Raw genomic sequence first — 13,248 nt, 5'->3', positions numbered from 1 at the left:
AAGACAGTACTCATGTAGGTACTGACAGACGATTCATCTTATCAGTAGATGTCATACACTTACGATATTGATAAATACAGTATGGTCCTATAACTATATTTTCTTTTCCTTGTGGTCCTCTTAATAACATTTTTTTCTCTAGCTTTGTTTATTATAAGAATATAGCATATAATACACATACATAATGCATGCTAATCAATTGTTTATTATCGGTAAGACTGCTGGTCAACAGTAGGCTGTTAGTAGTTAAGTTATGGGGAGGCAGAAGTTACATATGGATTTTCTTTAATTTATTTATTAATTTATTTTTAAAGATTTTATTTATTTGAGAGAGAGCGCACACGCCCACATATAGGGGCAAGGGAGGGGCAGAGGGAGAGGGAGAAGCAGACTCTCCACTGAGCAGGGAGCCTGACATGGGGCTCGATCCCAGGACCCTGAGATCATGACCTGAGCCGAAGGCAGATGCTTAACCGACTGAGCCACCCAGGTGCCCCTACACATAGATTTTTGACCACAGAGGATGTCTGTGCTCCTAACCTCCACATTATTGAAGGGTCGACTGTGTATGTGAAGTGCCTAGCACAACACCTGATGGAGTGGGCATTCCGTGAATGGTAGCCCGCACAGATTCCCCCACCCCAGTATAACATGGGCTTTCCACTGGAGCCTATACAGCTGTGGGATCTTTGTTTTCTCCCGGGAAACAGACCAGTATCACCTAAATAGTTTTTTTTTTTTTTTTTTAAAGATTTTATTTATTTATTCGACAGAGATAGAGACAGCCAGCCAGAGAGGGAACACAAGCAGGGGGAGTGGGAGAGGAGAGCAGGCTCATAGCAGAAGAGCCTGATGTGGGGCTCGATCCCAGATCGCCGGGATCACGCCCTGAGCCGAAGGCAGACGCTTAACCGCTGTGCCACCCAGGCGCCCCTCACCTAAATAGTTTTAAGTGAAATAGAACTTTGTAAATTTTGTAAATTCTAAAGAACTATCCAAAGGTAAGGTATTATCATTTTGTAACTTATGAATTCATTCAACAGATATTAATTGAGCACCTGCTGTGGGCGAGCTGCACCAAGTCCTAGGAGCTGGAATAATACAGCAGTGAATAAAACATATTCTAGCAGGGAGAGACAATACACAAATAAGTAAATATGTACAGTTGACCCTTGAGCAGTGTGGGGGTTCAGGCGTCAACCCCCCCACCATGCAGTTTAAATCCACATATAACTTTTGACTCCCCCAAACTTAACTGTTAATAGCCTACTATTAACCAGAAACCATACCAGTAACATAAACAGTCAATTAACACACATTTTGTATGTTATGTATATAATATATTGTATTTTTACAATAAAGTAAGCTAGAGGAAAGAAAATATTGTTAAGAAAATCATAAGAAAGAGAAACTTCGTTTACAGTACTGTACTAAATTTATGGGAAGAAAATGCATGTATAAGTAGACCAGTGCAGTTCACACTCCTGTTGTTCAAGGTTCAGCTGTAGTATATCATATGGTGATGAATGTTCTGGACAAAAGTAGGGCAGGGAAAGGGACCAGGAGGTGCCAGCCTGGATGAAGGATTGCATTTTAGAATGTAACATTTGAGTACAGTTGTGAAGGAGGTAAGAAAGAGCCATACAAATAAATACCCGGGCAGAGCATTCCAGACAGCCGGTTCTCCAGGCACAAAGGCCTCAAGGCGGGAGCGTGATGCTTTTGGAGGGGAATGAGATTGCCATTGGGACTCAGCTGTGTGACAGCAGAGAGGTGGTGGGAGATGGGGTCAGAGGAATCCCTGGGGTAAGGAAAGGGGCACATTGTGTGGGGTCTCAGGAGCCACCGTACAGACGGTGTGTGTGTGAAGCGGGAAGCTGTTAGTGAATTTGGAGCAGTGGGGGTAACATTTGACTCGTGTCAGAAGGATTGCCGTGGCCGCCATGTTAAGTGGATTATTGGCTGGACACAGGCTGGTGCCAGGAGTCCGGTTAGGAAGGAACTGCAGCAACCTTAACAGAGGACTTTTGCAGCTTGCACCCTAGTGGGAACTGTGCAGGCACAAGGAGTGGCTGGATCCTGAATTTGGGACTTAGGGGTTGATGGGAAAGAGAGGAATCAAGGTTTTTGGCCTGAGTGGGAGGATAGGGTGGCATTTGCTGAGACAGGAGGACTGAGGTGGAAGGGGCAGGTTTGGGGTAGAGGGTCAGGAGTTTGCTTCTGAGTATGTTAAGTTTGAGGCACCTGTTGGGTATCTAAGCAGAGAACTGAGTTTTTCTGGGGGGATCTGGGTGGAGACACGGATTTGGGAGTCATCAGCACATAGCCATGACTTCAAGTCCCGAGACCCGGGTGATTAGTTCCCCAGCAGAGCGCTAGTGTCGTTGGAGAAGAGGTGGGGCCTGGTACGTAAGGTTAGGAGATGAGGAGCAACCAGGGGAGAGACCAAGGGGCAGCCAGTGCAGGGAGGGGAGGAGATCCAAGGAGCCAGGAAAGCTCAGGATCCAGGAAGCCAAGAAAGTTTTCAAAGAGGAGGAAATACTAAGTTGGATCAAACACTGCAGGTGAGTCAGTTAAGATGAAGACTGAGGATGGACCATCCAATGTAGCAGCGTCAGAGTCCTTGGTGACCTCGGTAAGAATAGTGCAGAACATTTCTGGAAAGTGAGAATGTGTCGAGAACAGTATGGAAGTTGAGAAATGAATTGTTTTATGTCCTTCTCAGTTTGGACCGTAATTAAGCAGCCCTTTGAATGGGACATAGATGTGAATTCTCAGCCTGTCAGGTTAGTCACCACCTGCCATGGAATTCCTCGGATCCCAAGAAAATTACTTGCCCAGGTTGTTTCTGCCTGGGTTTCTGGCGAGAAGGAAAGGAGTCTGTCCTTGTTAGGACCCTGGCATGGGGCTGGCCGTCACCTTTGCCAAGGGCTTCCTGGCCACAACCGTAGGTCTGGAGTCACGGCCATTTGCAACTCAGCTTTCCCAAACCAAGGGAGGGGTCGTTGGCAGCCAGCCCCCTGCTGCTGCTTCATCATTCGGTAGGTGGTGCTCTTCTGCCTGAATTAGAACAAAACCAGGCACCCCCCACTTTGAAAATAGTTCCCCTTCAGGGCGGGGTCGTTGTGAGTAAAGCTGATTCCTGCCTCCCCCAACCATACAGCGCCTGAGAGAAGAAATGGAAGAAATCACACAGCAGCAGCTCGTGCATGACAAGTACTGCAAGGACCTCATGGGCTTTGGGACGAAACCTCGCCACATTACCCCCTTCACCAGTTTCCAGGCCGTCCAGCCCCCGCAGTCCAATGCCTTGGTGGGACTGCTGGGGTACAGCTCTCACCAAGGCCTCATGGGGTTCGGGGCTTCCCCCAGCCCAGCGAAGTCCACCCTGGTGGAGAGTCGGTGTTGCAGAGACCTGATGGAGGAGAAATTTGATCAAGTAAGTGGCGAGAGCCCCCCCCCATCCCAACAAGCTCCACGCTCCCTCTCCTGCTCCCTCTCCCTCACCACCCCTGCGCCCTCCTCCCTCAGGTGTGCCAGTGGGTGCTGAAATGCAGGAACAGCAAGAACTCGCTGATCCAGATGACAATCCTTAATCTGTTGCCCCGCCTGGCCGCGTTTCGACCTTCCGCCTTCACAGGTGAGGATGTCCACGGACACGTGTCATTCACTGTTGAAGGGAAATCCCAGCAAAAGTGATTCCCAGCGGTCATGTCTGCATCTTGTTTGAAGCAACGCCAACTGTGGGGCTCACCTCTGTCGTCTTTGCCTCCTGTCTGGTTTCAGCCGGGCCTCGTTAGGGGTTGCTACAGATGTCACAGGAAAAATCAGAGTGTGTCGACCGACAGGCAGTTCTGGAGCCAAGCAGCTTTGAGTGTATGGAAGACAACAAGTTCATGACAGGCTTAGAAGAGACCAAAGGAAGCACAATTCGGGTTTAGATTCTCCACAGCAGCCTCTCTGTGGGGCAGGGACGATGTGGTGACCGTCCCGTTTCAGCCCCCTGGTCACCCACCTGCCTCACCACTCACAGGGAGGAGGGTCTGGAGGTTTCAGAGGCAGGTTTCAGAGATGATAGACTGTGGGCTCCCATATTTCTGTCCTGGTTTCACTGGGCAGTGAGAATCCCTGACTCCTGGAGCTGCCCCAGCTCAGGTGCCAGCTTCTCCCCATGGCCTGCCTGGGTGACTCCGGCTGGGAGTACTCCCTTCCCCCTTCCTTCAGATCCCCCAGCTGTGGGAAGGCTTGCCATCAGACCTGGGATGAATCTGGCTTCTGTCCCTAACTGGGAGGTTTCAGACAGGTTATTTGACCTCCCTGGGCCTCCACTTCCTGACTTGACAACGGAGAATAACAGTCCTTGCCTTGCAAGGTGAACTGCATTAATGGCTAAACACCTCGTCCGAGAGCCAGAATAAGCCCCAGTAGATGGAAACCATCATTCGGCTTTTACTTCCCCCTCTCCACCCTTCACATCCATTTTAGAAGTAAGGTCAAGGTTAGAAATGATAATACTCCAGTTGCCTGTTCATACTTAATATCCTTCTGTTACCTCCCTACTTGCTGAGTGGAGAGACCCCGTCTCAAACATCTCTTTGCACCTCACTGCAGTGCACGTTGCCTGTGCTTAATAAGCATTCAGGAGCAAATGTGAGCCAGGAGTGGAAGTGGAAGGTCAGCCCGACTCTCCGCAGATGCCATTCCCTAGCACATAGACTCCTTTCGCACCACCCAGTCCAGACGAGATGGGAATAATACATGGTTGGCATTAAATGTGCTGTGGGAGATGAGAATGTGTTGAGTAAGGACGAGACAATTAGCCACATAAAATCAATGAACTGGAGGGAAATGATATCATGAAAATCATTCTTATTTTTTCAGTTTCCCATTCTTCCTACCTGGTACCCAGCAGCTATTCTCCTTTTTAATGACCAGACATGCCCCTGTTCAGTAGAGCTTTAAATAACTGTGGTTTGAAAGTCCGTGGTTCAGAAGAGAGTAATAACTAGGCCGAATTTGATCAAAGTCTGGCACGTTGTGGAAGCAGTTACCCCAGTAAGTTCAAGGACCGCCTAGGAGCAGGATACCAAGGCTCAGAGGGCCCCTGGGTGTATTCTTTTGATGTGGGTTTTTGTTGTTTTATTAAATAATATACTAAAATGTGTCATTGAAATTCAGCCTGGGCAGCCCCCATACAGCAACCTCATGGGGAAAGTGCCACTTTTTTAAAGCTTGTGGTTTTGAAGTCATTGCTTGAACTTCACAATGATGTAAGCTTTGGCCATATCAAAAACACGCTAAGATTGGGCTGGAACCTCTAACAATTCCTAGTCTCTTAGGGTGCTACATCAGGCAAAGGACGTCACCCTCTTGATTGAAGCTCCTTTCCGGCTGAAATGCTGTCCCCGTGCAGAAGTCCCGTTTTCCTCATGGATGTGCTCTTATTCTAAGGTTACAACACCTTGCTCTTCTGTTTTCAAGCCCCAGGGTGCTTTGGTCAAAGAGAGCCGTGAGAGAAGACCTTTCTTGTTAGAGTAAATGCAGGGCGGCATATGTGCTGTTTGGGACTCTACCACCTCCTAAATGAGCTTCCGGGGGCCTTCAGCATCCCTCACTTTCTAATGGATGTGTGGTCTTGCCTCCCCTGCTATTATGTATGTTCTGCAGGTGCACGGACTTGAGGCCAGCAAGATGGAAGGGAAGGAATAGAAGAGAGGCAAAAATCAGGAAATTCCAACCTTCAGGGGAGTAATAACACTTTGGCTTAAATTGCCCAAGAATCACCTACCCGTGCACATTGGCTGATGGAAACTTAATGAAAATACACTTGTGGCTTCCCAAATTACAGACTAAATCTTATTCTATTAAATATAACTATAACAGAAATCTCTGGGTGATATCAAAGTGATTTCCAGGCCTAAGCTGAATAGAATGTCCTGTTTATTGCAAACAGTATTCAATATTACTTTAAATTTCAATATAACATAAAATAGTTTAGATGATCGTCTCTTTGTTTTTAAGCAAGATTTAACATATATTTCTTATATAAGACCATGTAGTCTTTCCCTCCAAATATAGCACAAATGGGGACAATTATGCAATGTTATTGTTTTGGAGACCCTTTAAGATTTTTTTTTTAATTAAAGGGGAAAAAGTCTTACATTTCTAATATTTCCAAAAGATGTATCTGAGGAGTGATTATCAAGCAGAAGACTTGGGTTAATATATCCTCTAAATTCTTCTTTACTTTTTTTCAACAGGCTCTCTTAATTTATTCTTTTTTTTTTTTTAAAGATTTTATTTATTTATTAGAGAACACAAGCAAGGGGAGGGACAGAGGGAGAAGGACAAGCAAACTTCCCACTGAGCGGGGAGCCTGACGCAGGGCTCTATCCCAGGACCCTGAGATCATGACCTGAGCTGAAGGCAGACGCTTAACCAACTGAGCTTCCCAGGCGCCCCTCTCTTAACTTATTCTTAAATTTAAGTGCTTTATAGGAACTCTGACCTTTGATATATATATACCAACCCTGACCCTGAGCCATATGCTTTGTGTTTCTTGTGATCAGATACCCAGTACCTCCAAGATACCATGAACCATGTCTTAAGCTGTGTCAAGAAGGAGAAGGAACGTACAGCAGCCTTCCAAGCCCTGGGGCTGCTTTCTGTGGCTGTGAGATCTGAATTTAAGGTCTATTTACCTCGTGTGCTGGACATCATCCGTGCAGCCCTACCCCCTAAGGACTTTGCCCATAAGTAAGCATCTCTGTTATGATTTCACCTTCCGCCCCATTTGGTTGGGAAGGAAGGATGCTCCATCCCAGTTTCCATGGAGCTTGAGCCTGATCTCTGCGTCATTAAGCTCCAGAGAGTAGCAGATCATACAGAGCACAACCCTTCCCCAGCTGAGTGCTAGGCTTTTTCAAATGAAGTGATATATGTACAGACATTTGGGGAGGTTGACTACCCTGTGAACGCGTTAGATGCCAGTGCTGTTTTCAATATTATTATTAACTGGGAATCTCCTAGTTTTGCTCTTTTCTCTGGCTTTCAAAGCTCTTTTGATGTAAGACTGAAAGAGAGCTTCTGGACTGGAACTGAAGGGACCTAATGGTCACTTTTTCCCTATCGCTGGAGTTGGATGCATTATTCCCACCCCTTGAAACCTTCCAGTGAATAATATACGAGAAAAACCTTCAGCACCCCGCAAGTTGGAGAGGCCAGGGTGTCTCCTCTAAGGCTAGGAGGGCAGTGTTGACTAAAGCTGTGTTTTGATCTTTCTCTGTGTTATTAGCAAATGAAGGGATAAGCCTCCACATTCTAAAGCCCAGCCTTCTCATCATGGGGGAGAAGAATTTCTTTCCATGTGATGGATGTGCCCTACACCCTGGTCCCTGATGTACACATTGTTCAGTTTGCTTCCTAAATAGGTACCTTGGCCAGCGCCACGCTAACCCATATGGTGCCTTGTGTGCAAAATCGGGAAAGGGGCCCCTTCCTCAAGACACATGACTGCCATCTGCTGGATTGTTGTAAATTCAAATCTACAGTGTCTCCGGTGTGGTGGGCCCCCTAGAATTGTGCAGTAGATGACCTGCGCACCAGCAAATCATGGCCCCGCCTGAATCACCTGCCCTCCTTGCTCCAAGGCTATTTTGAGGTGGGGCATCGCACGATGTCATTATGTCTGAAGTAGCCACTCTTTCGGTCCCCTGCAGGAGACAGAAGGCCATGCAGGTGGATGCCACAGTGTTCACCTGCATCAGCATGCTGGCCCGGGCAATGGGGCCAGGCATCCAACAGGATATCAAGGAGCTGCTGGAGCCCATGCTGGCAGTGGGACTGAGGTGGGTGTCAGAAACCTGAGCTTCTCCCGTCTTGGGTAGTAAGAGCCTTGACCCACAGCATCAGGACAGCACTGAAAGACTGGGGCATGGGTGTTTCCTCGTTAAATTGGATAGGCAGGAGAGCTCACGCTAAACACACAGGCTGGTTTCTAATCCTGGTTCCATCTCTAGTTAGCTGTGTGCTCCTGACCAAGTTACTTAACTTCTCTGAGCCTCAGGTTTCTCACCTGAAAAGCAGGCACAGTAGCAGTTCCTGTTGTCCAAAGTTGTCGAGGGGGTTAAGTGAAAGAGTTCATGAAACAGGAACTCTGGGCTCTGGGCCTTGCACGTGAGAAGTGCTCGGCTGGTGTTTGTAGCTATTGTTCATGTTATCATCGGGGAACTGCCTGGCTTTTCTCACTTTCGTTCTTTTTATCTGTAAAATAAGGATGATGCTGTCCATTTGCTTCCCAGACTGTTTATTGAGACTCAGTCTTCAGCAGCGGCTAAATTACATTAAGCAAGTTCTGGCAAAGACCAGAAATCCATAGATTGTTTTGTAATCTGTGACCAGGCCAAGAGAGTTCAAGACATTTCTTCTATTCTGTAGTCCTTTCTACTTTAAAGACCAAGCAGTGATGGGCCCAATCCCCTTGCTGGACAAGAAGGGCTGTTTCTTCACAAGAACAGACAAATATCTTGTCCAGCGCCCTAGGTGCCTGGTTTCCTTCCCCTCAGCCCTGCCCTCACTGCTGTGCTGTACGACCTGAGCCGTCAGATTCCGCAGCTGAAGAAGGACATCCAGGATGGGCTCCTGAAGATGCTGTCCCTGGTCCTGATGCACAAACCCCTCCGGCATCCGGGCATGCCCAAGGGCCTGGCCCATCAGCTAGCTTCCCCTGGCCTCACAGCCCTGCCTGAGGCCAGCGATGTCGGCAGCATTACTCTTGCCCTGCGAACACTTGGCAGCTTTGAATTTGAAGGTAAGAAATTGTAGCCAATCTTGCCAAGACAGTGAGTGTTGCTGGGAACCCCAAGAAAAGGCACCTAGAAGTCCTGGATCTTGCCGGGGATCCTAGAGACCGGGTAGCTGATCCGGTAGCAGCTCAGCCTCCCGGGCCCTTTGCATGTATTGTTTTTTTGTTTTTTTTTTTAAAGATTTTATTTATTTATTCGACAGGATAGAGACAGCCAGCTAGAGAGGGAGCACAAGCAGGGGGAGTGGGAGAGGAAGAAGCAGGCTCATAGCGGAGGAGCCTGATGTGGGGCTCGATCCCATAACGCCGGGATCACGCCCTGAGCTGAAGGCAGACGCTTAACCGCTGTGCCACCCAGGCGCCCCCCTTTGCATGTATTGTTAATTCCTCCTCTGTTTCTTCTCCCATCCTGAGTTTGGGGGCAGATGGTGTTCAGGGAAATTATGCATTGATCCAAGGAATTAATGCTTCAGAGATAAGAAAGTCAGAGATGGACCCCCCCCCCAGCCCCCCTGGTCTGTGAAGCTGAAATGGTATTTAATGCTTTAAAATGTTTAAGCCAGAGGCTTTTAGGTATTTCCATTCCTATGGCAGTGTGATTTTCAAGCGCGCTGTACTGTGTAGTTCAGTGTGGAGTTCTAAGCTGCAGATAAACCCACATCAGTGCCCTAGGGAGATCTATTTCAGGAGAGAAAAATGGATACTTTTGAAATTTAAAATCATGTAGGCGGCAGCCATCAAGACTGCAGGGAAACAAGCAAGTACAAAAAGCCTAAACGTGCCGTCTGAGTGCTTATAGCTGTCTGCGGCTTCCCTCTTGTAGCTCCTCCACTCGCGCTGATCAACACTCAGGATAATGTATTTCTAATGAATAGAAAGTAGCTATATTTAAACCCCGCCTACATCAGACTCTCCTTTGGTGTTCAAATCTGGGAACTAAAATAGACAAGTAAATTTGATCAAGAATTGTTTTACTCTCTGGGAATATAAAGGTTTGGGTCAGAATAAAAGGAAATAATTCATTCTTTGAAGGGAATAAAATAAGGATTAGACTGGGGGGGGTGGCTGGAATGCCTTTTTTCTGTCTCCCCACTCCTCTGCCTCCCTTCTGCCTCTCTGCTGATCAGAAACCCATTTGTTACCTTTTTTAAGAGAAGCGTTCTAGGTCAATATCTTGTTGAAAATTGAATTCGTAGCCATGAAATGAAAAATGCAGCTAGCTAGTTGTAGATCTGCTGTCCAGAGCAGCAGTGTTTATTTTTTCTCTCTGCCTTTGTATCCAGGCCACTCTCTGACCCAGTTCGTCCGCCACTGTGCGGATCATTTCCTAAACAGCGAGCACAAGGAGATCCGCATGGAAGCTGCCCGCACCTGCTCCCGCCTGCTCACGCCCTCTGTCCACCTCATCAGTGGCCACGCTCACGTGGTTAGCCAGACTGCAGTACAAGTGGTGGCAGACGTGCTCAGCAAGCTGCTCGTGGTTGGGATAACAGATCCTGGTACGGTTTATGAGACAGGAACAGTCTAGGGGAGTTTATGCACCCGGGGCAGTTGGAATTAGCCAGTTACATTGCATGGCCTCTCTAGAGACTTTCGGCCTCAGCCAGCTGATATCTCTGCCAAAGCATTGGGCTTGGCTACTCCAGCCTGCTGGTGTAAAAGAATCTGTCTTTAATTCTATTGTCTTTGCTCCTATGAGTAGAGAAAAGACTTGAGAGGTGAGATGAGAGAAAGGTACATGCTGGCATCCTCTCACTAGGCCGGAGGCAGTGGGGACAGAAACTGGGAAAAGACCACAGGACTGATGGCATTGAAGAGGCGTTCAAAGGCATAATTGCTTTTGCAGACCCTGACATCCGCTACTGTGTCTTGGCATCCCTGGATGAGCGCTTTGATGCACACCTGGCCCAGGCAGAGAATTTGCAGGCCCTGTTTGTGGCCCTGAACGACCAGGTGTTTGAGATCCGGGAGCTGGCCATCTGCACCGTGGGCCGGCTCAGTAGCATGAACCCAGCCTTCGTCATGCCTTTCCTGCGCAAGATGCTTATCCAGGTAATGTGTGACAGTCAGACCTAGAGGCAATGGGAAAGGGACTGTCATTGTGAGAGCAGTTTGGGGAAAGAGAGATGAGGACCAGGGATGGGGAGAAAGATCGAGATACCTGGTAAAAGCCACCTTTGGCTCTAAGAGTCCATGTTTTCCCAACTTTACAGTCGCAGTTCCAGTGCTGATCACCTTGTAAGCCTCTTGGCAGTGTAACTCCAGGGGGCCTCTTATCGCAGGCTAACCTCTTCTGCAGCTCTTCTCTTGTTCCTGGCAAGTTACCAGAGATTGCACTTCTTGGCCCTCTCCACTCAGTCTGCTGCAGATGGTGTCAGTTTTCCCAGCACCTCTCTGTCCTTCCGCTCTCCTGCTCTTGCTGATGCCAGGTCAGGCACAGAGGCCAAGGATGAGAATGGTTCCAGCATTGCTTCTCATAGTCATTGCCCCTGGTCTGTGGTCCCTGGAGTTTGTTCTTAAATAATGTCAGATGCCAAGCTAAGCCGTTGGACTAGAGCCTAAGGTAGCTTCAGATTGGCCTTGTTCCTCAATCTACTAGGACTTTTTTAAGTAGACTCTATGCCAGATGTGGGGCTCAAACTCACAACCCCGAGATCAAGAGTTGCATGTTCTACAGACTGAGCCAGCCAGGTGCCCCAGGATTTTCAATTCCTGCTGAAACCTGGCTCCCCAGTTTTTGTCTCCACCTTCCCACATAAGTTTTCTGGCCTCCTGAGTGGGGCATGGTCCAGTCCTTCCTGCCTCGAGTTCTTTCCACCCACCTCTTCTGGGTCTCAGTGTGCCTCACCCGGTCCTTTCCTGTCCCCTGACTCCACCCTGTCTCTCCCTCCCGCTCTGCTTCCTGACCCACCCACATAAAGAACGTAAACACAGAAAAATCATTAACATACATAACTTTCATCCTAGAGAAATGTGTATTCACAGTCGTAACTAAAGTGACTGTAAGTTACATCATCAGTCAACAAATTAGAGGATTATATTACCTTGGCACTTCTGTTTGTAGCCTCATGGTTTATTTCTTCAGCTGCTGGCCTGTGTTAGGAGTGCCTATCCTTTTAAGTTCTTTTTTAGAATACCTAAGGTTTTAGGAAGGAAAACAAATCATTGTTGAGCCTGCCAGCCCAAATCCTGCTTAAAGAAGCTTGGTAGAGAAATACCTCCTAATGAGAATATCAGTGTGTTCATTCAGTCAATAGATGTTTTGGACATCTTCCACGTTCCAGGTCCTGCTGGGTGCTGGAAACATTAGTGAATGAGCCAGGCATGGCCTGTGTCCTCTAGAAGGTTGCAGTAAGCTGCCGGGCTCACAGGCCATCTCGTTTATCTGATATTGGAGCATGTGAAGCACCGTTGAATGAATTTACCATGTACTGAGCTTAGCCCTGGAATCTCCAAAATTTTTAATTTTTCTTGTTTTCAAGTGTAGATATAGATCTTCACAAGTTGAATTGCACGTTGTCATACCTTGGTTAAGGGACATTACCTAAATGTGTTTTGGCCTTTTCCTCAGGCCTCTCGATCATCAGAGTGGGCATTGGGTATTGTTGCGAGGGCACAGTGCTGCTCGCTGGCTCTGGAAGTGAATTTGGGGATCTTTGATTTGGCCCTTGGAGCTCCAGAGATTGGCGCTCTCCTCGCGGGCATGTTTCCTCCCTGCTAGCCATCTCCTGGCTTGTGTGGGTTGGTTCTCAGCATCCCTCTCTGCCCCCTCTCACTGCTATCTGCTGTGATGGAGGAAAACAGGCTGCCGGGGGAATCCAGAAAGTCAGGATTATTAAATCAATAACCTAAGACTAAATGTATTATTAAATCGTAGACTCCTCCTCTGGGTAGCTGAGTTAACATGCACTTTTCTCACGGTTCAGAGATTTCCTTCTGGCAACTTGAGCTTGCCAGAAGTCTGTCTATATTAAGTTGTTTATATCTGTGTCACTATGAGTAGAACATGCTGATTTGCTGGTGTTCTAAGGATGTCAGAACAAACATGTTATTTCTGTTTATCAGGGTCCAAGGGGATTCTGTTGATACAGTCCCTCACTGTTTGGGTTTATCTAGATGTCCCTGAAACTACTACTGAGTTTTAATATTTCTTTCAGCAGCATAGCTATTCTGACTATTCTCTGATTCTTCATCATTATTTATAGGCCCCCTTAGTGATTTGCTGTCTGGACAAAGATTCTTCTCGAAGAGAGCCCTTCCCTCCTTCCTCATTTCTGCAGACCCCTGCTCTCGATGTCCCTATTGGTGTTCCTGGCCCCCTGGGCCTGTGCCGTACTGTTAAAGCTGTGCTCAGGGACGGCTGGTGGACCGTGGGGACTGGGGCTGGTTTCCGAGTCTTTCTTCCACCCCTGCTATGTCCCCTACTGTTGGCCTTTGTGGAGGAT

General features: G+C 47.7%; 1 protein-coding gene across 1 annotated transcript in view; it reads left to right on the top strand.

Moving 5' to 3' along the window:
- Window positions 1-13,248, top strand: part of MTOR (mechanistic target of rapamycin kinase) — a 123,129-nt gene that overhangs the window by 11,481 nt on the left and 98,400 nt on the right. The window contains exons 7-13 of the mRNA XM_026519856.4: window positions 3,164-3,439; window positions 3,532-3,640; window positions 6,570-6,756; window positions 7,719-7,847; window positions 8,565-8,809; window positions 10,087-10,302; window positions 10,650-10,855. Of these exons, the coding sequence (XP_026375641.1) occupies window positions 3,164-3,439; window positions 3,532-3,640; window positions 6,570-6,756; window positions 7,719-7,847; window positions 8,565-8,809; window positions 10,087-10,302; window positions 10,650-10,855 (1,368 nt within the window). The remainder of the gene's footprint in view (window positions 1-3,163; window positions 3,440-3,531; window positions 3,641-6,569; window positions 6,757-7,718; window positions 7,848-8,564; window positions 8,810-10,086; window positions 10,303-10,649; window positions 10,856-13,248) is intronic.

Source organism: Ursus arctos, unplaced genomic scaffold (genome assembly GCF_023065955.2).
Source record: "Ursus arctos isolate Adak ecotype North America unplaced genomic scaffold, UrsArc2.0 scaffold_32, whole genome shotgun sequence".
NCBI lineage: Eukaryota > Metazoa > Chordata > Mammalia > Carnivora > Ursidae > Ursus > Ursus arctos.
Note: the sequence above shows the minus strand (reverse complement) of the source record. Positions and strands in the feature narration are given on the sequence as shown.